The sequence below is a fragment of the Miscanthus floridulus genome, chromosome 14 (assembly GCF_019320115.1).
Source record: "Miscanthus floridulus cultivar M001 chromosome 14, ASM1932011v1, whole genome shotgun sequence".
NCBI lineage: Eukaryota > Viridiplantae > Streptophyta > Magnoliopsida > Poales > Poaceae > Miscanthus > Miscanthus floridulus.
In genome coordinates, this window is record NC_089593.1 from 31,105,272 (window position 1) to 31,132,139 (window position 26,868).

Here is a 26,868-nt window from a genome sequence, read left to right on the forward strand (position 1 = left end):
TCCACACCTCCCGCCAAACTTAAGACCATAGGTTAAAAGCTATAGACGATACAAAAGAGAACCAGCATGACTACACTAGAGAAACATGGGGATTCCATCCAAGATGGCCTGCTTCTAGCTAGCCTACTACAAACAGTGCAAATTTGCACATACAACATGCGAGAACCATGAACTGGTCAGTAGCTAGGCGATGCAGAAATATCTCTCTTCTAGAGTCAAGGGGCAAATTCCCAATCCCCGTCAATCAAAGAATCACCATTGTTGACGAAATCCTTCTGAAAGAAAACATCATATAAGTAGTAGTCATCAATTCCACATGCAAATCCTTAGTCTAGATGGGGTGAATTTAAAATAAGGTAGCAATTTAGCATGTCTTATGGTCAGGTTATGCATGAACAAGCATAATGAATCTGAGCAATGCACCGAGTACTAACAACTAGAAGTATTTCTTATTTAACTAGAAGTAATTAAACCGACATTAGTTAGGTAAATTCCTCATGTGTTAATTTACTTTTGCACAAAAATGTGAAATGAAGTAAAATGAAAATAAGGACAGAGACAGATTTTATGCATAAAAAGGAGGAGAAAGGATCTTACTTGATTAACCAAGGAAGCAAGGAAATCATCCAAGTCATCACTGTCCACACTCTGTGCCTCACTTGTTCCCATGAGGAATTCATTGATGTTATTCACTTGGTCACTAACAGCTTGATGATTAACGGTGCTACCATCATGGTGGTTGTCACTTGCACCACCGCCATTCAGCACCTGGGTCAGCATTGCAGAATTGTCTATTTGAAGGTCAGGTCTAGTGCTTGAAGAACTAGCCAAAGCAGAATTCCTAATCGGTGTCAATGTAGAGTGTGTGTCATTCCCAAAGCTAAATGGTGCCACTTGCTCTCTGAAACCTACCACTGGTACGGCTTTCCCCATGATTCCTGTGATTTTCTTCTGATACTCATTTCCGAAAGTTGGAATCTGTCCAGAGGAGTGTGCAAGTCTAGACAACTGGTTGATCTTGAAAATGTTACCTTGCTTAGGATCTTCAGGCTTTCCAACATTATGACCAAGATCAGAAAACCTTGATGGCACAACAGCTTTCGAGGAGTTGCTAGGTCCTGAAAATTGGTGAACTTCCCTAGCAACGTTAAATCGGCCAGCAGAACATGATTGAAGCTGAACCGAAGGCTGTTTCACCAACTCAGGAGACTGCAATGGTAAATGACCAGAAGGAGCCAGCATGTCATCATTTGCTATGTCTTCGAAAGGAATACCTCTACTTGATCCCAAAATCATTCCACGCAATATACTCGCATAGGAGCTGCAAGAACGAGACGAAGAATGGTTGCTTGAGCTCGTAGAGCCAATGAAGGAGGGGACACGCATGTTTCTCTGCAATGCTTCAGTTTCAACAGCAAATGGATTGGAATTCCTCAGTGTGCCATCACCGAGCTTTCTGAGATAGATTCGGTACTTCTAAAATCACAAAATAGGAAAAGCATTTTGTTAAGAAACATGTTTTGTCCAAATATCTTTAACAATAATATAGTGGATAGGAACACAAGCATAGTGATCGAGCATAAGAGTAGAAACCAAACCTGCAGATGACTAGCAACATTCTCTCTTGTAAGGCCTTCCACATTCATGATTTCTAATATCTTCTTTGGAACAGCCCCTGCATTTACAGCAACAAAATATTTGTTAAGAGAAACATATTTAACAGAAAAATTGTTGTTAGATAAAGCCATGAACGTGAGAACACTACTACAGTACTTTATTAGAGACGGGCGTTTTGGATTAACGGAGGCAGGCAACGCAACCGCCTCCGTCCAAAGGTCATGGTTAATCCAGACCTACGGAGGTGGCCGCCCAGCCCGCCCGCCTTGGAAAATAAAAGGCCAATGCCTTGGAAAAGATTTTCTGTAGTAGTGGAACTTACTGTCGATGCCAATCTGACTGACAGCTTCTACAAACTTCTGGTGTAGTTGACCACACCACTGGACCCTTTGCTTTTTCTGGGCTGATGTGTTCTCGTTGTCCTCATTAGCAACATCCACAACCGTTTTGTTTTTCTTTGAATACTTGTTTCTATGGTTTGCTCCATCCTTCACACCTTTATCACCATCTCCATATGGCAACTTCTGAACATCATCATCACTGCCACTGTTGATGCTGTTCCGTGGATCAGTCTTACTGTTCTTCACCACATGTGTCCATATGCCCCTAAGCTGTTCAAGGTGCACTGGTTTTACCAAATAATCACATGCCCCATGCTTTATCCCTTTCATTATAGTCTGCGTCTCGCTGTTTACGGATAGCACTGCATGACATAAGGCAACATATGTCAATTATTTCATACAGAAGTCAACAAGCTTAATAGACTGAACAATGAATGATCTAGTGGCCTTCATGTTCAATTGACTAGGCACATTTTTCAATCTCTGTTTTCTTTAGGCATTACATTTGTTGTTTACTTTCATTTTTAAGAAAATGTGTCATACACATAGTAAATGCAATTCTCTATCATTTCCACTTTTGTCATTTCAAATAATTTCATAAAAGAAACTTTACAAATTTATTAGAATGGGGCATTGTTCAAATCCTAATGGAAACGACTAGTTATTATGAAAATCAATAATAATGAACCAAACTGCAGGCAACAAATTCAGAAGTTATCTTGGTTGCACCTAGAGCTTACTAATCCATCGCAACGTATGAAACCACACATAAATGATAGGATTCAATTGTTAGACTGATTGCTCCTGTTACTTAAATACGAACAAATGGTAGCACACGAAACTACACGAAACAACATTTAGTAGTTAGTGATTGCACCTACTACATACGGACAAAAAGTAGCATATCAAATGAACTACAAACAACAGTTCAGAAGCTAGATTGACTCAGCGATTTGGATTTGGGTTTGTTGAAAAATTCTTTTTGCAGCTGAAATTAATGAAATTCACAAAGTTTCAGAAATTTCGATCCAAACGCAGTAAAAAAAAGTTAGATGAAATCTGAAAATGTGAATTTCTAAATGGTTCACTAATATGCTTCCTACTTTGCATTTACATCTTACGTGTTGTTTGGTTGACATATTTTGTAATGTGATGGGTAACAGATGATGTTAAATCATGTTTGTCTAAGTCCAGCCGTAATGAGATATCACGCTGGGAACTGATACCGGCCTATTTAAATTTGTTACCACTGGCACTCGAGTGTGAATTATTACCGTTGTCATTTACATTATAGTTCTTGAACCAAACAGTTCATTAGCCCTAGGCCACAGCCTAGTGGACAATCTTCAGTTATGGCTAGAAGGGGTAGCTGGTTTGAACCATAGCGCAGTGAGGTTTTCCCCTCTTAAATGCAAGAAAATGAAAGGAAAAAAAATGGTTTAGATGATAAATCTACCCCAAGACCAATTAGACATAGGAAAGGGTGCTTACCACATCAGCAAAGTATATAACAACAATACAATTCCAAAAGAAAGATACTCCCTCTGGTCGCAAAATCATGTCATTTTGGGCAAGCTTTGGTCGAAAAATACAAACATTATTAACTTTTAAATTAATGAGTTTTAAGATATATATGTTATATGTATAGATTTGTATTCGAAACACTTGCAAAGCCTCATGAATTTGAAGAATTTTAAGAAATATTCTAGAACAAATTAGAGGTCAAAGATACACGTTGACCTTTTAGTGAAAAAAGATGCGCGTCAAGAACCGTGCAAAGTCAAATGTGAAAAATTATTTTTGACCAAACGGTAGTACTTCAGAAGGAATGTTTTGGCGAAATAATTTTCTTTTTGACAAACCAATGGTAGTGCACAAAACGACAAAACAACAAAAGTTAATTACATATAGGGAACTGTAGCATATATGTAACTAAAACTGGAAACATCAATGTTATGTAACTATTTAGATGGTCGACTTGGCTATACAAAAAATACACACACAAGTATAAAAACAAAATGTACTTTCCATAGGGCTAATGAATGCGCTTATGAACAAAAAGTAACGGTCTAATGGACACCGAAAACGACGGACAAAGTTTTAGTTTCGATGCAGTGCTTACAAACAAACTGTGAATATGAAGCTATACAAATGACAAAAATAAGCAGCCAGCTCCATTCTACTTAGCACTAAGGAACAGATGGTGACATACAAAACTAGAACACAAACAGTTATTAGCTTTATTGTATCTGAACACATGCACCCCAAAATCAAGATTTATGATTGGCATATGTATCATTTATTGATATCCTGCCCAAACATTCATAACCAGCAGCTCTATTGAGTTATAATAAGCAATCCGTTCAATGCATCTATCCAAAAAAATGGTAGTACTACAAATTCTCAAGATTGCTATTGTCTGCACGATCAGAAGAATGGCATGCATAAAAATGGGAAAATGAGTTTGAGCGAGGGCCGGCTTTACTGATGACTGGGAGATCCATCTCCAGGCCGATGAGCTCAAGGAGCTTGAAGCCGTCCATGTTGGGCATGACGACGTCGCTGATCACCAGGTCGAACTGGTTCCCGTCCTTCCTCTCCCTGAGCATGTCCAACGCCATCCTGGCGTCCGACACCACCGTCACTGCATCACAGCACCAGACTTCCAACCGTAAAAACAAAATCACCCAACCGTCAAAAATTTCATCGTCTCGCCTAAAATTGTATCACAACGGAATCGGGGGAAATAGGGGCGGCTAAGAAGAAGGCAAGAACACACACCATTGTAGTTGCAATATTTGAGCTGCCTCTCTAGGATCTTGAGGCAGACGCGGTCGTCGTCGATGGCGAGCACGCGCAGCCCCGCTGGGAATGTGTCCGCGTCCATCTCTTCGCCTATATAAAAAACGAACAAGATCAGTTTCAAGAAAGCAACCGCCGACCACCAAATCCCAGCAAGGAACCCGAGAAGACTCGAACTTTCTTACCTGCTGAAATGGTTTCCGTCCAAGAACCTTCAGGATGCAACAGAGACAGAGGGAAAAGCTAAGTAAGCGAGGCGATTTCCGGGTGAAGATTGAAGAAGAGCAATGCAGCGAGTGAGATGGGAAGGGGGGATTTATAGCAAGGGCAAGGAGGATTGGGGGAGGAGCGTGGATCGGAATGCATGCACATGGCTGCAAAGATGGAAGGTGTTCATCCTTGCGATGCGGAGTTTCCCTCGCAATAATACATGGCTTAGCTAAGCACCAGCCTTGGCTTCGCTGGGTTTGCTCGTCGCTTGTGTACTGTGGTTCGCTTCAGTTTCTTGATGGATGGAAAACCAGCCGAACCACCCAAGAATCGCCCATGGTTTAAGAATTGCGGTCTGCAGTGGAGTCTTGACGGAGGGGAAAGGGGGATCGGGGGAGGAGCGCGGATCGGAATGCAGTCGTGCGGCTCAAAGATGGAAGGCGTTCATCCTTGTGATGTCCATTAATTGCCTTCGGTTATCCTGTGCTGCCACCACCAGCCTTAGCCTTGCTGGGTTTGCTCATTGCTTGTGTGCTGTGGTTCGCTTCAGTTTCTTGATGGATGGAAAACCAGCCAAACCACCCAAGAATCGCCCATGGTTTAAGAGTTATGGTCTACAACAGAGTCCAACGGAGGGGCAAAGGGGATTAGGGAAGAGCACAGATCGGAATGCATGCGCGCAGCTGCAAAAATGGAAGGTGTCCATCCTTGCGATGTGCATTAATTCCCGCCTTCAGTTATCCTACGCTTCTACCACCAGCCTTAGCCTTGCTCAAAGTTTAAAATAGCGGGCTATTGTAAATAGCGGTATTTTTTCAGAAGCTATAAAGCTATAACGCAGCTATAGCGGAGCTATGACAGATAGCGGTTTTTAAGAAAACCATAAAAAATCAAGTAATTATTTCATAAAAACACAAGAATCGTGAAAATTACTGAACACAAATATATTTTCAAGGCTTTAGGAATCTAGGGAATATTATTTAATATGGCATTATAGCACAATTTGTGAGACTCAAGTGTTCAATTTTCTAAAAGATCAACTTAACAGCAAAATATAAATATATAATAAGTAGATTGTCACTCTAAAAGCTAAAGTTGAAATAGCAGCGCTATTTTAAAGTCACAGCTAATCAATTTAGCGATTTTAAAGCATAATATAGTGGTTATAAATGACATAGCGAAAAAATAGAAATAGCGTAGCGGGAGCTCTCTCCAGAGGCTATAGCGGCGCTATAGCGTTGCTATAGCCCGCTATTTAAATCCATGGCCTTGCTAGGTTTGCTCTGTGTGCTGTGGTTCGCTTTAGTTTCTTGATGTATGGAAAACCAGTCAAACCACCCAAGAATCGCCCACGGTTTAAGAATTGCAGTTTGCAGCAGCCGGATTCACCCGTCTTCACCGCCGGTCCTGATGGAGGAGCCTCCAAGGATGTTGATACTCGCCGTCCATGCATGGTGTACACGACACAATTGGAGATCTCCGATCTGCTTTAATTTCATGAGAGTCTCCATCCCCACTATCGATCGGCCACTCAATTTGTTTTCTGTTGGTGCATCTGCTGCGTGGAGAGGTGCCGATGGGGGAGTCGTGCGGACCGTGGTATGGCAAGCGCTGACCTGGTGATAACCATATTGTGGTCCATGCCAGTCAACCTGCGTATCTTTTAGCTTGTTTATTTATTATATGTAAACAGGGAATTAATAACATATATATCAATTATAAAAACATATTCAGGGGCCACAATGAAAAATGAAAAAAAGAAAGAACAAAAGAGGTTCTTCTTCCTCAGTTCTTGCCCAGGCGGGCACAGGAACCGCGCGGCTCGCGGCACGCTGCCACAGCTAGGCCCGCCTCGGCGGTCACAGTCAGGCACGGCGGCGCAGCAATGGCCGGGCACGGTGGTGCAGCCACACGGCTAGGCGCGGGCATGGTCGGGCGCGACGTCCTTGGCCACAGCCAGGTGCAGCCAGGCGGCCATGACCGGTCGCGTTCGGCCATGGCGCAAGTTGGGGACAGGCGCGCCACGGTGGCCGGTTGTGGTTGCTGGGGGCTAGCCATGGTTGGGGCAAGGGGCAAGGCCAGTTGCGATGGGGGTGGTGCTCGCTGGTGTCGTTGGAGGCGAGGACAGTCGTGGCGGACACAGCACAAGGGAGAAGAAGCGAAACAGAACAAAATGCAAATCGTTATTTGTGCGTAACGAGCGGCGGTAGTGGTTAATTTTCCCCGACTCCACCAAACTCAAGTTTTTGGTCACTACGCCAGATTTGCATATCACTGTCGACATCATAACTGCCGGATTTGTGAGAATAGGCAGTGACGTACCTTCACTGCCGGTTATGAGCTTGAAAATGAAAAAAATGATTGGGGCTAGGCTAAAACCGGTAGTGAATGACCACATCACTATCGGTTTGTGGCTTGAACCGGCAGTGTTTTGGCGGCCACTCATCACTACCGGTTTAATCCAAGAGCCGACAGTGATTAGGCTCTATCACTGTCGGTTCTAGCCAAGAACCGACGGTGACAAATCTACAACATAAAAGGCTACAGCCATCCTCTCCTTTCTCATCTCTTCCATCCCGAGAACAGAGAAGTGCGTTTGGACACTTCCCTCCATTGTTGGGTTGCTCTTCACCATGAAGCTAGTGCTTGGATTTTGAAGAATAGCTTGATGTTTTTGCTTTAAGGTTAGTAACAAACATCCACTCCTTTGATTTTGTTGCTTAATTAGCTTCGTTTTGATGGCTACATTGCTTGATTCTCATTCTAGTTCTTTCACCATTCTAGAGAGCACTTTTCCAATTGGACATTTGTGTAAGGCTCAAATTATGGTGAATCCATCATCCAAACGTTTGGTGTCTATGAACACATTTAAATTCCTAGCTAATTATTTCATGGTGGTCAAGATCATCATTGTTAGTATGTGATGCTATAATTAGTTCTTAGAAGTAGAGTAGAATAGATGTTCTTCATGATTGCACAATAATTGTTTTTTTACTATGATTTTCAATTTACAGGGCCAGGGCTACCAATTTCAATTTTCCAATAATTAGTGTACAATAATGTTTTCCAAAAATAGTACTTTCGAGCTACAATTGTTGTTCATAAAGCTTGATTTCTTATTAATTTTTTGTAATTACTGTCTCAGTATTTTTTTGTGCAGAGATGGATCGGGAGTGGATGCATCTGTCCCAAACGGACAAGCGGTACATACATGGCGTCAGCCAGTTTATCACCGATGCCAAAGACCATGCTGGGAATGGAAACCCTGTCTTCTATACGATCGCACTTGATTACCATGGGGTTCATGTCAAACTATACGATATGGACTATGCATGGTGAGATTGGTGTGAATGTTCTATAGGAAAATGATGATGATGTGGACATGCCTGACGTAGCCATCCACGATGCTGATGAGGAACCCGGTGTCAATACGGAACCTATGTCCACAGTTAATAATGTGTTTAGGAACACGCTAACTGACGACACCGAGGATAACAATGACATTTCTCAGCTGCTACGTAATGTAGAGACCAGATGTCTTAGTGAAAGATAGCTGAGAAAGCTAGAGAAAATGAGACAAGATGGCAAAACACCATTGTATAGGAATTGTCCAATGAGCAAACTGAAAGCCAACATCATGCTGTTAGAGTTCAAATCGACAAACGGATTGAGCGATAAAGGCTTCAATCAGTTGTTAGGTATAATAAGGAAAATGCTCCTAGAAAAAAACGAGTTGCCAGAAAAGACATACTTGGCCAAGCAAATGATCTGCCCTATCGGCCTCGAGGTTGAAAAATCCACGCGTGTTCCAATGATTGCATATTGTACCGTGGAGAAAAATGCAAAGACTTGGATAAGTGCCCCAAGTGTGAAGCTCCACAGTACAAGGAAGGGCTGTCAGATGAGGGTACTAAGACCAGAGGAGGTCCCGTAAAGGTCGTTTGGTATTTTCCTATAGCTCCCCGGGTGCATAGGCTGTTTGCATGTGCAAAGTCAGCCAAGCTGTTGCGTTGGCATGGCGAAGAGTGTAAGAAAGATACAATGATGAGGCACCCCACCGATGGGCGTGACTAGAGGACTATCAATACTATGTTCTATAAGGACATCGGTGGAGAGGTAAGGCACCTTTGGTTTGCTTTGAGCACAGATGGGATGAATCCTTTTGACCAGGTCAGAAGCAATCATAGTACCTATCTAGTGACGCTATGTATATACAACCTTCCACCTTGGGTCTGTATGAAGAGGTCGTACATCTAGATGCCACTACTGATCCAAGGGCCAAGACAACCTGGGAATGACATCGATGTGTTTCTGGAACCAGTGATCGATGAACTAGTGGAGATGTTTGAAAAGGGTGTGCCAGATGTTTGGGATGAGTACAAAAAGGAACATGTCACGATCAAGGGAGTACTTATCGCTACAATCACTGATATGCCAGGTCGAGGTTCGTTGTTCGGAGAGAAGACAAAAGGCTATACTAGATGTGTCGAGTGCTTGGACGACACCGATGCGGTAAATCTGCCAAATAACTCAAAGATAGTTTATATGGGCCACCATAGGTTCCTACCTAAGGATCACCCTTACCGCAGGAATAGAAAAGATTTCAAAGGTACTATTGAGAAACACTTAGCTCTAAAATATCGAGACGGGCCTACGATACTTTGAGAACTCAACAAACTGGAGGTTGTCCTTGGGAAGGGGGACAATGCAATAGCAGCGCCTGATGGGAGCGTTTGGAAGAAAAAATTGGTTTTCTAGAAACTACCTTACTGGCCATTTCTGAGTGTACGCCACTATCTTGATCCCATGCACATCACTAAAAACATGTGCGCTAACACTCTTAACACCTTGGTGGACACCGGGGGGATATCAAAGGATTCACTAGCCACATGCCTGGACATGCAACACTTGAGAATCAGGAAGGAGCTGCATCCCGTGGAGCTAGAGAATAGCTAGTTCAAACTTCCGGTTGCGTCATGGACATTGAAGAAGGAAGAAAAGTGTGCACTTATTTATTTCTTCAATGAACTCAAAGTCCTGACGGGCTACTGTGCAAACCCAAAGAGGCTAGTGAACATGAGAGAACTCAAGTTCAACTATGGCCCTATGAAGGCCCATGACTGTCATGTCATTATGACTCAGCTGCTCCCTGTTGCTCTGTGTGGTATCCTCCCCCCAAGGGTCCGCGCCCCAATCATAAAGCTTTGCTCATTTTTCAACGCGATCTCAAAAAAGGTCATTGATGTGTCCACGCTAGAGCAGCTGCAGCGGGACATAGCCAAAACTCTCGTTAGGCTTGAGATGCATTTCCCACTGACTTACTTTGATATCTTATTGCATCTGCTCATTCATCTTCTTGACCAAATTAGAGCCCTTGGCCCAATGTACCTACATCAGATGTTCCCTTTCCAAAGATTGATGAAAGTTTTCAGAAGGTATGTTAGGAATAGATTTAGGCCAGAAGGGGGTATGGTTGAAGGATGGTCAACGGAGGAGGCCATTGAGTTCTACACATATTATCTAGACATCAAAAGGGTCGGAGTTCTAGAATCTCATCACGAGGGAAGACTACATGGCAAAGGAACGATTGGGGAGAAATCTGTTACAGTAGATGACCCTGTTTCTTTCAGACAGGCACAATTCGCTGTTCTCCAGCAAGCCGAGGGTGTGATGCCATACATTAACGAGCACAGGCAATCGCTGCAAACTCTGTATCCAAGCAGGTCATAGGCGTGGCTAGATAAAAAAACATGAGGAATTTGTCAATTGGTTGCGACATCGCTTGCTTGGAATAAAGTTGGGTAATCAACTAGATGCCTTAGTCAAGGGACCTTCGAGTACATATCTTAAGTACCAAGGGTCTGAGATCAATGGATTCACATTTTACACAAAAAACAAGATGGAAAGAGCACATACCAAAATTATGGTGTTCATTTTGTTGCTCATGATGAAAATGGCAACGTGCAGGCGACATACTATGGTTTCATAGAGGAGATATGGGAGCTAGCCTATGATCCATTGAAGGCAGCTCTTTTTCGCTGCCAGTGGGTCTGGCTCAAGGAAATCAACACTGACAGCAAAGGGTTCACTACCGTTGATCTCACTAAGACCGCATACAGAGACGACCCCTTAGTCCTTGCAAGAGATGTTATGCAAGTCTTATATGCAAGGGACAACAAGACAAAATGAAGGCTAAAAGTAGTCCTAGAAGGGAAAAGGAAGATTGTCGATGTCGATGGAGTGACGGACAAAGAAGACTATAGGGGCTATCTGGAAATGCCTCCATTTGGGGCGAACGTACCCTTACCTATCATTCAAGAGGGTGACGAACCTGCTTACGTACGGCTTGATCACAATGAGGCTCTCATTGTTGATGCACCTAAAGATAGTTAGATTATTGTTAACTATGTAATCATTATGCATATAACCGTGAAGGATGTTTGATCCTGATGAAACTCTCATCTCCTCTCTCCTCCTCGTTAATACTCTACCAACTCAACAAATATGCCGATGTATCATAGCAATTAATGAGAATGAAAGTTATTTAAAACTACCATTGAGATTGACCTTATTACTATTCAAACACTCGATTAGACACCAGACATAACATTTCTAAACTTTACTCTCTGAATTTAAACACCAGCTAAATATAAATATAAATATATTGTCTAGACTTCCGATAGAAGGACATTGGGGCAACCATTCTCTTTCGAGCTACTAGTAGTAGTGAGGGATCGATAGCTCCTCGATGCCACTGGTCCCCAACTAGTTTGTAGTCCCTGCTAGCAATACTCGAAGGAGCCTAGCCCACAGTCGACATTGAGCAAAGGTGTAGTAGCTCCATTCCTCCTCCAACCTTCATTGATCATTGATGTATGTGCTCCTAGAGATGTGAATGAGAATGCATGTGGCTTGTGTGTTGACTGTTGAGTGATCCATTTACTTGATGCATGTACTGTTCTAATCTCCAGATCAGGCCGAGATGAAGAGGAATGCTAAGAAGGCCACGGAGAAAGAAGGTGCACAGAGAAAATTCATTTAATAACTTATAAAATTGAAACAAAAAATTTGGCCCGCCTGGGACTCGAACACGGGTCTCGAGGGCTAAGTTGCGGAGTCTTAACCATTGAGGCAGTCAGAGGAATTTAAAAGGAAGGGAAAAGTTATACTACTTAACCCCTAACTGGTACAACCCCATCACTGCCGGTTTGAGGATTCACCCGATAGTGATATTTCCTCATCACTGTCGGTTTAGAATCACAACCGACAGTGATGAGCAATTTTCCAAAGTCATTTAATAATTTATAAAATTGAAACAGAAAATTTGGGCCGGCTGGGACTCGAACATAGGTCTCGGGGGCTAAGTTGTGGAGTCTTAACCGTTGAGGCAGTTAGAGGAATTCGAAAGGAAGCGAAAAGTTATACTACTTAACCCCTAACTGGCTACGATGGCGGCAGGGCCCTTCACTGTCGGTTTTGGTTCTTCATAGTTGGTTGCTCGAACCAACACAGAAGGCTCCATTCACTGTTGGTTTTTAAACTAAAACCGAAAGTGATGTGTAGATGCTCCTCACATGCCAACAGTGCTCCCACTGACCACAACAGTTAGAATACTACTCCCACCTACCTTGACAACTTTAGTTCAGAAATAAAAATTTACCACGAGTGCTAGCCTCTATAAAATGGCCCTCGGCTAGGAGCTAGCCTCTTCAATCATGTTGGTTTTAGTCAGGCATTATCAGCCATGATACAATGTTTTCCTCTCACAACAAACCACATATATCATTATGCGTCGTAGTCCACCAAAATGGTGCACACAAGAGGTACTAGAAGAATGCTACTGAAGATAGAGCAACGCCGAAGATTGGAGATGCCACGAGGTTCACAGAGCCATCCGCTGTGGTGCGCATCTGGAAAAAGGCCATGTACAGACAAGGCGGATTCATCGATGCCACCATGTCATCTCCAACCGGTATAGCTCGTAGACCACCTCGGTGCTGTTGTTTGCCCCTAGTTGGTGCTAGAAGAATGCTACTGAGGTGGTTACATTACAATGTGTTGATACACATTGATTGTAACATTGACCTGTACACAAATAGGTCTTTGTTATCGTATATGGAATTTTAGTGTAAGGTCTTTGTTATCATATATGTAATTTATTTCTAATTTATTTTGTTACTTTTGATGTATTTCATTACTATCTAAATAAATATATTGTTGTTGTTAAAATTTTCCTACTGTACTATCTAAATAAATATATCCTTTACATATATGCACCTTCACTGTTGGTTCTCCTTACAAACCAGCAGTGATATTAACTTTCACTGTTGGTTCTATTTAAAAACCGATAGTGATATTAACTTTCCTGTTGGTTCTACTTAAAAATAGACAGTGATGTCCATGTCCCCCTATATAAAATAAACCGCCGGCCACATACATCGATCCCACCCACCCACGAACTCTCACAGTCTCATTTCTCACGTTTCACTCTCACTTATCAAGAAATCCACTCTCTCTACATGATTTGGTCATGGCTCCTGCATTTTTCAATGGTATTGATATGTTGTCTTCTCCAATATTCTATCTATATTCATTTGATCTATATTTATATTCATGTTTCTTTGCATTCTACATTTATATATATTCTTATTCCTTGCATTTGATCTATATTTAATCATGTTGCCACATTTTACTTGAAAGAATTTTTTGTGCATATATTTTATGTTCATATTTTTTGGCATTTTATCGATCAGGTGGTATGAACAACGGACCTCTCCCACCACAAGAATCAGGTTTCCACCCTGGTGATGAGCCATTCGCTCCTAATATGGCCATTCCATGGTTCCCTGTTCCAGCTATTGTATGAAATATTTTCCAACATCTTTTGTTTTTTTATGCCAAGAAATAGGTGTAATTAGTTTAATATCATTGTTGCATACATATATGTCACAAACTATATCCCCAATAGATTGGCTGTGAACAACACTTAGCTGGTTCTTTATCTCGGACATCATCGAGAACACGACATCTAATGCAAGTGGTCGGCTATGGACGTGTGAACTCAGTTTTTCCATCCCTTTGAGGGGTGCAAATCATCGGAACCATATCCACGAGATGGGAAGACAGAGCCCGAACGTGATAAGTGCCCAATTCAATGCCATGCGCATCTGTTTAGAGGCACTTCGACGTGTTTGCTATGATGTGCCTAATTTCTCACACTTCAAGGCACTTGCTTTGAATGCTGGTGATATCCCCGTCCCACAAGCAAGCGAATGGTTTGTGAGCTACAACCGTGCGGATGTGGTAAAATGGTCACTTATATCTAAGTCGTGGTTATTTATTGTTTATTATTGTAATAACATTCTCTATTTTTTTTCTTTTTCTCCGCATGCAGATTGCGCTCCAAGACCTTACCTATGTTGCATGTGGCTTGTGGGCCATTCTAGACCAAGCTACGGAGCAACTCAGGTATGATTAGGACTTCTGCAATGGTAACCTTGGGCAGCATATTGTAGAAGGACACCAGTACTGCATAAGGATTACTAACAGGGGCAGTGGTCGTTCAGTTAGTTACATCTATGGCCGACCATTCTTTTGGTATTGTGAGGCACGAGAGAGTGCACTCATACATGCATTGGACTTCATTGATACAAGCGGATACATAATCTGTGACATCAATTACCATATATGGCTACAGAGACATGTTAGTGTGTGTGGCCCGATCAAATCCGGCACTGATTCTGATAGTAATTAATGTTTATTAGATTGTTTTCAAGGTCGTAGTTTAATTGGGTTCTAATTTTAATTTATACGGCTTTGTGTGTTTAATTATTGTCATGTATGTAATTCATGTAATATTTATTGGGTAACTAGAAATATATATTCTGGTGTCGTATTCATCTCAAACTTTTTCTTAGGCTTCCATATGCCACGTGTGAATGAAACACCTAGTTTGGGATTTTCCTAAGATGGTTTGCTACTTTCTGAGGTTTAATTGAATTTTCGTGCGACGACACCGTTTAATTATAGGTTGAACTGAGTCTACCCACGAAAAGATCTGGAATGGTGCCAAACTGTTACATAGGCTCTAATGTGCCATAGGGATAAGAATTTTATGGAGGTGGATGACAAAATCTATTGGGTCCAAGATGAAATTCACCCTCTTTTGTCTCATTTGTCACAGACAAAAATATAATAAATAAAAATACTGATAAAAAAAACCTAAGATTCTGTGTGGAGTCTTAATTTGGGTGCATATGCTTGCCAAAAAAAATTCAAGCCATGTTGACAAAGGCGGAGTATACATGATTCACAGAGGTACATGTGTCATTTTATCGAACCATGACTATACACATAGGTTATCAAGGTTTCTATGGTTCATACGTATTCCAGTGTCGTATTAGTCTCAAATTTTTTTCTTAGGCTTGCACATGCCACGTGTGAAGGAAACACCTAGTTTGGGATTTTCCGAAGATGATTTGCTACTTTCTGAGGTTTAATTGAATTTCCACGCGCGACACCGATTAATTATAGGTTGAACTGAGTCTACCCACAAAAAGATCCGAAATTGTGCCAAACTTTAACACATGCTCTAATGTACCCTAGGGATAAGAATTTTGTGGAGGTGGATGAAAAAATCTATTGGGTCCAAGATGAAATTCACCCTCTTTTGTCTCATTCAGCACACTAAAAACTATAATAAATAAAAAAACTAATCAGAACAACCTAAGATCCTGTGTGGGGAATTAATTTGGGTGTACAAGCTTACCAAAAAAAATTCAAGCCATTTCGACATAGGAATACACATGCTTCTATTTATTCAGTATATAAAAGAATTTTTTTAATATATATAAACATCACTGTCGGTTTCAAAAAACCGACATTAATGAGAATAAATCGACAGTGATGTTGGTTATCACTGTCGGTTTATTTTGAAAACCGGCAGTGATATATAAAAAATTAAAAAAAAATTGTGCCAGCCCTCGGGTTCGAGCTCGGGTCTCGGGCTACACAGTTCAGAGACTTAACCGCTGCGCTAGTATAGGATGTGTGCCAAGGGTTATTTATTTATTTATTTCCTTTTGACCTTTAGGCCGCTTAATAAATTATAAAATAGAACAAAAAAATTGCCCCCCCTAGGACTCGAACACAGGCCTCGGGGGCTAAGTTGAGGGGTCTTAACCGTTGCGCCAGTAGAGGTTTGAAAGAAAACTAAAAGTTATACTACTTAACACCTAACTACTACACCACTTCATTGCCGGTTTGGAGAATGACCCGGCAGTGATATACCCACATCACTGTCGGTTTATAATAAAAACCGATAGTGATGAGCTTTTTCCCAAAGTAAATTATTAATTTATAAAATAGAACATAAAAATTTGGGCCACCAGGGACTCGAACACGGGTCTCAGGGGCTAAGTTGAGGGGTCTTAACCGTTGCGCCAGCAGGAGGAGTTCAAAAGAAAAGGAAAAGTTATCCTACTTAACACCTAACTACTACACCTAACTGCTAAACCACATCACTACCAGTTTGGGGAATGACCCGGTAGTGATGTACCCCATCACTATCGGTTTATAATCAAAACCGGCAGTGATGAGCTATTTCCCAAAGTAAATTAATAATTTATAAAATAAAACAAAAAAATTTGGGCCACCTGGGACTCGAACATGGGTCTCAAGGGCTAAGTTGAGGGGTCTTAACCGTTGCGCCAGTAGGAGGAGTTTAAAAGAAAATGAAAAGTTATCCTACTTAACACCTAACTTAACACCTAACTGCTACACCACATCACTGTCAGTTTGGGGAATGACCTGTCAGTGATGTACCCCATCACTGTCGGTTTACAATCAAAACTGACAATGATGAGTTATTGGTATAAAAGAGACACGTGTTGAAATTATCTTAATTCATTTCAACCCCGCGCCAACCCCTCCCCCCACCGTCTGTGCCCTCATTCCTCGCCCATGACGCTGGTCGTGCCCCTCCTCCTCCATGCCTGCACTCCCACTGCCGAGGCCTTCAGGAGCGCGCGAACAATTGCTTTCCCACCCCCACGATGAGTGCATGGCTCACTGCTCGCTATGTCTCTGATGAAATGTCCCACGGTGTTGCTGCTTACTTGAATTAGTAGAGGTGTTGCTGTGAATCAGTAGAGGTGTTGCTGCTTACTTGAATCCAGTAATACTTATTTTGGGGTAACGTTTGTGTAACACATTTTTACCAATTCACTTCTAGGAAGAAAAAAGTTGACTTATGTCTACATTAAGTGACAGTATGTGATTATGTTTCTTGGCTATTCGTGTACTGCTGGTCAAGGGCGAAGCTAGAGCAAAATGATTGGGGGTGCACCACTTAATTCATAACTACACTAACCGATATGATGTTCAATCAAAAAATAGCATAACTAATGTGCAACTACCATATTTTAATATCAAATTCGACTTCTAGCAATAGAGATGAGATTTTGGTCCAAACATAACACTCACCATTTAACAAAAAGAAGACAACATTGATCACTTTAGTGTAGTCATCATTGATAGAATCCCAAAATCATGAACCAAACATGCCCCATTTAGCATAATATGTGATCCAGGAGACCCTGATGAAGATCCCACTAGCCTAAAAGGAAAGAAAACAGATAGGTTAGTTATTTAGCAAATAAACTATAGAATTTTCCATTAATAGTAGATGCATTGCATTACCTATCAGAGATCATATTTACGCACTTTTCTTTCCATTGTCATAAAACGTCAAACCACGTCCTCATTGGTCACTTTCTTCATTTCTTCTTTCTCTAGATAGCAAATAAGTCTATGACTCAAGTGCTGATCACCCATGCGATTAGACAAAGTTGTTTTGACAATCTTCATTCCCGAAAAGCATCTCTCAACTGTTGCAGTAGCGACAGGCAATACTAGCAAAGCAATGCACATAATAAGCTATTTTACTTTCTCTCATGATCAATGATTGCAAAGTGAGTATTTTATGTGCATTATGTGATTTAGTAAAATAGACTTTGCAGCCCTACAAAATTTTCATTTGAAATGTAACCTCGATTGCTTGGAGGATGAGTAACATGCTTTTATTTGCATTCCTAGCAACCTACTTCAATGTTTTGTTTGTTACAGGCTAGGGTGTCCATGCCTGTCCAAAGTAAAGTATGCTTGCTTACTTGAGAAATTCACATGAGCACCCATGTTGCTAACTATTAACCAATGACATATGATGTTGCATGCTAGCAAGTATGATTACTAAACCACATTGATCTCCGAATAATAAACAGTCCCATTATTTAGGTAATTTTTTTATCATGTCAAGGATAAAGAACATTAAATAGATTTAGTTTGGCCATATAACTTGAATAATAACTCTTGTTTGGTGAGTTACCATTACCACTTACCACATGCCTAATTTACTTAAATGTATAAGCAACCATGGCATGGTATGTAGTGCATGTTGGTCACATGCTTGGGATTTATCAAAGCTGGGAAGATTGCTATGCTCAAGTCAATCACTACCCTGGTAATTTGCACAAAAAGTACAACATAAAAGCTGAAGCTTTGAGGGCCTACTATAGTCATCTAGCCTACCTTGCAAACCATGGACAACTGCTAGCACTGGAGATTGAAGAGAAGCCACCCGCTGGAGATGTAAAGATTAGGAGAATTGCTCCTTGGTCTTGGAAAGATGTCATGCTTTTATTTATGGCTATGGTCATTGTTTTTCTTATTTGGAAGTTGATGTAGGCTTAGTTTCGTAGAACAGTAGGTGGACTTTGTTGTATGTGGTCAATCAAACAATGAATTTGTTCTAGGTGAACATATGCTATTATTTGACTTTGTTGTATGTGGACTTATTATTAGACTTTGCATTAAACATATATATGAACATATGCTATTAGTAGTTGTCCATAGCCAAAACTAACCATGATCGTATCATAGCCATGACTCATCGTCGCCTGTTACCCCGTCGCCAAAGAACAGATCGGCAACAAGAAGCAGCTAATATCGTTGAGATGGGAGAGTCGCATGATCCAATAAATGGTGAGAACGAGCAGCCATGGACCCCGTCCAACCTGCTTGATATGGGTCAAAATGACCAAGATGGCCAGGTAACTTTGGTATCATGTGACTATATAGCCACACACGCTAATCAATTCAGAGGGTCATAGCTTACTTGGTGTCTCTAGCAGGAGCCTCTGCCGGCCGAGGAGCCAGAGGGTTTGGGTAGCAGGAAGGCCAGATCCAAGTGAGGCATGTCAAAGATTCCTGTTGGTAGGAATGCACACTGACACATTACTGAGTTTGATGAATTTGGGGATCCACTCTCACCGCCTATAGCTTTGACCAAATACAAGACTATCCTCGGGTTACTTATTAGGGACTTCATCCCGATTAGGTACATGAAGTGGATTGAGAAAGATGATGACCCGTGGAGGGTTCCCAAAAGTGAAAAGGATTACATATAGGATATCAAGATCCTAGAGTATTTCACTTTCCCAACGGAGTATGACAAGGACTTAGTTAAGAAAAAAGCAAAAGAAATCATGGGGATATGCTTCAAGAATTTCAAAGGGACATTGTACAAGAATTTTGTCCTCCAAAATAAAGAGCCAGATTTCGATGGTGGATAGTTTAACAAGCAGAAGGACTTCTGGTAGGATTTCAAGGAATACAGGTTATCCAAGGAGTACTTAGAACTAAGCAGGAAGAATAAGGAGAACTCACAAAAGCGATGAATCCTCATCATCTCGGCTCTTGTGGCTATGGCAAAAAGATGCCAAAATTTGAAGCAGAACTTGAAAAGATGGATCGCCTTGCTGAGGAAGGTGTTCAGGTTGAGACCACCGATTGGGAGCCAAGATCAGTAATATACTGTATGGGGAGGAATGTACTCTACATAGAGGATGGGAGATTTAGCTCCACAAATCAACCCATGAGCGAACTCATTCAGAGGATCTCCTAGGTAACTGAGGAGGTGAGGCAAGGGACTTGCACTTCTAATAGGGAGAAAGACGTGCTCACCCAAGCACTCGGAACCAAGGAGCACCTTGGTCGCACTAGAGGAACTAGTGTTGTTCCTTGGAAACTAGCATTCCCCCAAGAATCTAACACTTACCGGAGCCGCTCGAGGGGTAGAGTGGATCAGGAGGTAGAGTATTTGAGGCGACTAGAAGAGATGGAAGAAAGAATGGATGCACTGATTGAGGCAACTATTGAAGCATGAGTCCAGCAAATTTTGTTGTCCAAGGGGTCAGGAGTACCACAAAACCCTACTCCTACTGCCTTTAGCCCACAGTTTAGGGGTCGCAGCAGCTGCGGATCGACCCTGCTCGACGAAGAAGATGTGAATGTGCCTCATCTGGTGGATGGCATCACTGAACCCATCAATATCAAGTTGTACATCCATCAGGAATGGACAAAGGACAAGGTGGCGCTTGGCTAGGCCTAGCCTACGGGAGACGAGACCATTAATGGCCACCCAATTCCACAGGAGTACGCTCATGTCACCATTGATATAATACTTGATAAGAAGTATAAAAAGATACACATGGAGTACCCCATAGCGGAAGACAGGCCGGAACTTGGTGATGACAAGGGCTCTCAAGTGGCCTGGCACAAGCGCTTCATTAAGCTTGACCACCAATTGTCCTCTGATAATGATGAAGATTGCGAGTCTTCGCCCAACCATGATGATCACTCACCATCTCCCAACAGAGATCACTCCCTCCTCATCCCTTGCCATCACCCCCGAGAAGACAGAGGTCTCCTTCTATTCCTCCTCGTCCGACTCCATCTTCATCAGCCCCAAGAAAAGAGAAGACTCCTCCTCCTCCTCCTCCTCCTCCTCCTCCTCCATCTTCATCAGCCCTAGGAAAACAGAATTCTCGTCGTCATCCTCCTCCTCCTCCACCTCAGCTCAAAACAAGATCAAAGGCATCCTTGCAGTCACAGAAAAGGTCCTTGGATTTGGTCGCTAATGCTCCCAAAGTGGACCAACAAAAAAGAAAAAGGTTGTTCAGTGACAGCGTTATAAACTTGATGGAAGGAAAATTTACAACACACATCTCGAAGGAAGATTGTATTAGTTTCTTCAATCTCTGTGCCTCACTGCCTCCATTTTTGTTGAAGTCTGAATTCGAAAGGCAAACATAGAATCAGTACACTACAACAAGAGCTGATGAAATACACAATGAAGATTTAAGAAAGATACAGAAGTTCATTGAAGACAACCCCGAATTAACAATGGAAGAGGCCACGACCATCTATTATGATGCACAAGGGACGACAACACCGGCAATGAAGTATGAAAGGGGCAATCTTTTAGTTCCCGATCACGAGTATAAAAATTTGACAACATATATGCATCAATTGCATAAATATTACATGGCTCAAACAACAGAGACAGAGGACTTTAGTTTTGATGTTATTTTCTGTTCGCCACATGTTTTTAATTATCCTGAAGAAGAGAAATTCGATGTCGAGTGGGAGTGCTTGTTCTAGCTATACTAGAAACACTCTCTCGATACACAAATGTTGACGCTGTGGACTATGTAAGTATCCTACATGCAAGATATTACAATTAACTACTCTCTCAGGACATAAATTGTTAACTTTTGAGCACTTCCCATGATTTTTATGTAGGTGTATAGCAAAATTTTGCATTCTAAAAAGCAAATGGGATAATATAGGCTTCTTGGACCCCTTGTGAGTCAATAAAAAGACATGTCTAGGCCTCCATGGATGTGACGTGGAAGACCTAAAACAGAGATTGATTGTTGTTTTCGACGAATTCAAGATGAAGAACAAAACCCACATACTTCTAGCCTACAACTGCGAGTATGTGTTCTCGGCTTTTAATTTTATGCTTCTTTTTTTGTTAAGATTATTCGATAATTAGAATTCTATGATTGCAGCCACCATTTCGTCTTCATTTGTGTTAATCTTGCCAAAAATCTGATCGAGGTGTGGGACTCGAAGAAAAAACCATTTCATCATCTGGATGCACCGGTGGCAGTGCTGAATTATTAAGCGATCCTAATAACATATTATTTTCTAATCACTCATACTGCTTTCTAACATTTCTCCTTTTAATGTTGCTCAGTGCTCGAAGAAGACATATCGATGGGACGCAGGTCCCATTCAAGGTTGTCGAAATGGAGAGGAAGTACCTAAAACAGCCGGCGGGAAACAATGAATGCGAGTTTTATGTAACGTGGGCAATGCTTCGCTACAACGGGGGGAAATCGGAAGAAGCCGATAAGTTGGTGTGTATAATCCCCATTTCATTTATGTCTGTTAATCATTCAACAAAATGATTTACTGATTCCTCTTTAGATATTATCTTTTTTGAACGACAGCGCAAGAAATATAACCACGAAAGGCTATTAGACATGGAGATCGTCGCGCTGCAATCGGAGCTGGCAAAATTTATCTTAGCCGATGTATTAGAAAAAGATGGAGTATTTTTCATTGCACAATCCATGAAGTTCAAGGACCAGTATGGCCCAGAGCGGCTCGCCAGATTATTGTAAGAAGTCCGAGAAGCATTGCACAATCTGTGAAGTCTGAGAACATTTCTTTTTTGTTTTGAGAGATCGAGATCTTGATAAGAACATTTGAACGGTAACCATAACATTTATAATGTTTATTATTGATGGACCCGTCGTCTAAGTAGCGTATATAAAGCGAAACCCGATTCCACGAAAAAAATATAAATTAAAATAAAATATAAAACAATAAAATACGAACGTGACATCACTGTCGGTTAGCAGAAAACCGGCAGTGTTGTCGTAAGCATGACTGCCGGTTAGCAACAAACCGGCAGTGATGGCACTGCCGACTGGAGCCACAAACCGGCAGGGTTGACTTAGCCATCACTGCTGGTTCTTATCACAAACCGGCAGTGATTCGTACGATAACACTGCCGGTTCAAACACAAACCGATAGTGTTGGTGGAAATGAACTCTACCGGGTGGTCTTATGAACCGACAGTGTTGGTGGAACTGAACTCTGCCGGTTGTGTAAAGAACCGGCAGTGAAGTTGAAGAACACTGTCAGTTTGTAGGAACCAATAGTAATAGCTTACCCTCATCACTGCCGGTATGGTTGTGCCGGTTCAAAATCCGGCAGTGATGGGGTATTTTGAACCGGCAGTGAAGTGCAATTATGACGTAGTGGGTGGAGCACACTCCAGATCTAGGGTTTTCGTGCAGCAGATCCGCTGTGGATCAAAAAGTGTTTGGCTTGGAAAAGTGAATCTAGATCTGGAATTAGTGGAGCTCTGCCAAACAAACCTTAGATACTCATAAAATATATTGTTTATATTAGAAGGAATAGAATTTTTTGGCAGCCAGATTATGAGTACATCCCTACTACAGAAGTGAATTTTAGCTCCATTTTACATACAGACGGCTCAATCAATAACTGCTTAACGGTTTGTGAGCCGGCCGCGTCTAGAAAACAATTTTTAGAGGCTGAAATGCCAAGCTACTTTAGAAATGCCCATATTTTAATTTAGAGATGGTTGGAAAGTCAAATTCCTCTAAAATGTCTATTTTAGAGGCAGATAGACCTTCTGGCCGCGTTTAAAATGGATTTACGTAGGCGGTTGGTAATTTGGGCCTCCTCTAAAACTAGGTACACCATAGTAAATTCATAACTTTCTGAAATTTCAAGTTGGATAAGACAACCTTTATATCAAAACTGTAGTAATCGAAGAGATCTACAACTTTGTAGTTAACAAATTTTTTATTTAAAATCACTGAAAGATCAAAAATTTTATTTAAAGTTCTCATAACTTGAAATTCATTTTTTTTTTGAATTTTTCAAATGAACTAGGATGGAGGTACCACCTAACTCAAAGTTGTAGTATCACAGAGATCTAAAGCTTTTCAGTTTGAACTGTTTTCATTGAATTTTGAAGTCTCAAATATGTATTTTTAATATTTGTTTTTTTGACATTATTTCAATATTTGTTGAAGAGGATACAAAAGGTGGTTGTCTAACTCTTGACCGGTACCCTTGTCCAACACAAGAAAACATGCGTGCTACCATTATAATGTATCAACATGGTTGTCTAACTCATGACCGTGTAATGCCTAAGAGCAATTATAATAAAGTGACATAAGCGAGCTTTAAAGAGGGAGAGAGGAAAAGAGAGAAAAGTAGACTGTAAGTTTACATCTAGCTGACACATAAGCTCTTATAAAATTTTTGAGAGAAGAAAGTAGATCATGTATTAATAATGAAATATGTCCTAGTAGCCAATTACTATAAAATTAAAATAACCTATAAATATATGTACAGGTAGCAGTGGATTTTATTATTAGGCATACTCTAACTGGCAAGATCAATTCAACTAGAAGAACATAGTACTATATAACAGTACAACGTGTGGATATAGCGACAACTGAGAAAAATGCCGAGGAGGTATGTTGACCGATTTTGTAGTTGCCGCGTTAAAATTGTCGACACAGTGCACTGAACACACCCAATGCAATGACCATCGTGCAGACAAGTTTCCAAGAATTTGTCTGTCTCGGCGTGTCGCTGTGCTGCTCTTGGATTAACTACTGGAGAGCATATATAGCTCATCGTCTGGCTTTTCGAATGCATGCCGGTCACTAGTTGATCTGCTTTTGTCATTAAAAATGCAACCCGAAGTTAATTATCCCTTTTCAGGAACTGTGAAGAACTGCAAAAGGTTCTACAGTTCGTGGGCGCACCAGGGTAAAGCCGGTCACTGTGTACGAGATGTTGGTGGCGAACACCGGTGATGTCCTCGCTGCGTATTTCTTCCCGGCGAAAGCCACCATGTACCCATCAGAAGAAGACTGGAACAGGGTGAAAGGGTTGTGCATTAGTAGTCACTAGATGTGATTCAATTCGATCATTCATTCAAGAATAACAAGCAACCGCAGTTCAATAATTCCACTCATACTTACTAGAAAAGGCACAAACATAGAACAATCATACCAGGGTGATTGCGAGTTTAGAACTCTGAGAAGCCAATTGCTTATTCAACAGAGGCTGTGTTTTTCCTGGTGGTCGTCATAGAAAATAGAGGCAGCAGTTTTTTTCATCGATTTCTGTTGTCTCGGCTGTTCATTCAGGGGCGGCACATTCAGTTTTAATACCTTGATTCCATTGTTTTGGAATATGCATGCATGTTGCGACAAATCACTGAAGAAAATTTACACCACTGTTCTTGAGAAAAAAAAGGCACTGCCCAACCCAACCCAACGTTAATTACTTTGACCCAACCCAAGCAAAATGCAACCAAAACAATGGCAGCACGTACGTATGAACTCCGGTCATGCCCAGCTAGTGACCGGGCCAGGTCCTTGCACAGAGATAATTCTACAGCGTCACGTTGGGGTCCTTAGCACCTTGCCAGCTTGGGCAAGAACGGTATTGGAATGATTGTAATTTCCCAAGTGTGAGGCAACGCTGGCTGTTTTCACCTCATCCCACTACATCTTCAGTGCACTAGGCCATCCTACTAAATTTAGAAGAATCCGAACCTGGCACAGTACCTAAAAAAATAATACTTCATACAAATGTGTAACTAAGGCCAAGCATTAGTATTTTTCTTAGCCATATTCTCTAGAGAATCTTATTTTATCTCCTTTTCATGCTTTTTCTATGCATATATAAAAGATGCAACACAAGCATGCACCGGAACAAACATGTCTGCTCCGTAGGAGGCGGCGGAAATATTATTCATAACAATACATATTATTTCTACATTTCCTACAAAATTTATTGAAATCGCTGCTCTTGCTAGTACCAAGGGAGTTGTTGAGGAGGATTGATATTCCACTGACCAGTTGGTTCTTGGTACCTCTGCTAGAACTCTTACTGGGGAGTTTAGTGGGGGCGTACATTGCTACCTGTGGATTGATTTTGAATTCTCCTTTTCTTCTCTTCCATCTCCCGACGCTTGTTCTCGATCACAATGGCCCTATCCACCAATGTTTGGAAGTCAGCATACACAACGGTCATCAACTGCAGTTGAAGTCCACCATTCAGTCCTTCTAGAAAGCGTTCTTGTTTCTTAGCATCATTATCCACCTCTCCTGGAGCATAGCGTGACAGCTGAGTGAACTTGTGACGATACTCACACACCGACATGGAGCCTTGCTTCAAGTTGCGGAACTCCTTTTTCTTGATTGTCACCACTCCAGCAGGAACATGGTAAGATCTAAAAGCAGTCTTGAATTCATCCCAACTAATCTGATTTGCATCTTGTTGCCCAAATTGGAATGATTCCCACTGGTCCAAATCAGCTCCTTGAAGTTGATCGGAAGCATAAAGCACCTTCTCCTGGTCATCCCATGGGGCTATGTTAAGTTGTCGCTCCATAGCTCTAAACCAATCATCAGCTTCCAGTGGGTCGCTTGCATGAGAGAATGTTAGCGGTGTCCCTCCATAAATTCACCACGCTTGTCCTCAGGTGGTGCTTGATGCGAGTTGTTGTACACATTCTGAGCAATGGTCTGTAAGAGTTGAGTCTGTGTCATCAAAGCTTGTTCTATAGATAGAGGATTTGGTGGCGGTGGATTAGCATTGAGGGTATTTCTTCTGGAGCCACTTGAAGCATTTCTCCTGGTAGCAACCATTTGTTTGCAACATGTAGCACAAGTATTGGTTAAAATTCATGATCCTGAAGTCGTTTACATGATAAAACAGTCAATCTGATATTTTTTGGACGAGAATGTAACACCTGGTTTTAAGGACAAAGCCGAATGCACACCATATGTGAGCCCTAGTAATCAAACCTCACATATAACTACAAATGAAGGGGCAGTATCAATTCACAATGCTTAGTATATAACGAACTTAGCAAAAGAGATAACCTTAGAAAGCAATCAACGGATAGACAACTCTGATCACCGGG

General features: G+C 41.5%; 1 protein-coding gene across 1 annotated transcript; it reads right to left on the minus strand.

The window, feature by feature from the left end:
- Nucleotides 1-215: 215 nt before the first annotated feature.
- On the minus strand, nucleotides 216-26,333 carry LOC136503295 (two-component response regulator ORR24-like). The gene is made up of 8 exons (XM_066498422.1): nucleotides 25,862-26,333; nucleotides 4,946-4,972; nucleotides 4,740-4,853; nucleotides 4,444-4,602; nucleotides 1,940-2,320; nucleotides 1,599-1,675; nucleotides 598-1,476; nucleotides 216-275 (listed from the first exon to the last, which is right to left on the minus strand). Exons 1-8 carry the CDS (start codon nucleotides 26,331-26,333, stop codon nucleotides 216-218), a joined length of 2,169 nt encoding a protein of 722 aa, XP_066354519.1.
- Nucleotides 26,334-26,868: the final 535 nt, after the last annotated feature.

Bases quoted from the DNA above. Each gene is read 5' to 3' on its own strand.
- LOC136503295 (XM_066498422.1), bottom strand. From the start codon at position 26,333: ATGGAGCGACAACTTAACATAGCCCCATGGGATGACCAGGAGAAGGTG. The intron at 4,603-4,739 runs GTGTGTGTTCTT...GCTGTGATGCAG, and splicing joins CAAATATTGCAACTACAATG to TGACGGTGGTGTCGGACGCC. The intron at 1,676-1,939 runs GTAAGTTCCACT...CTGTAAATGCAG, and splicing joins CAGTCAGATTGGCATCGACA to GGGCTGTTCCAAAGAAGATA.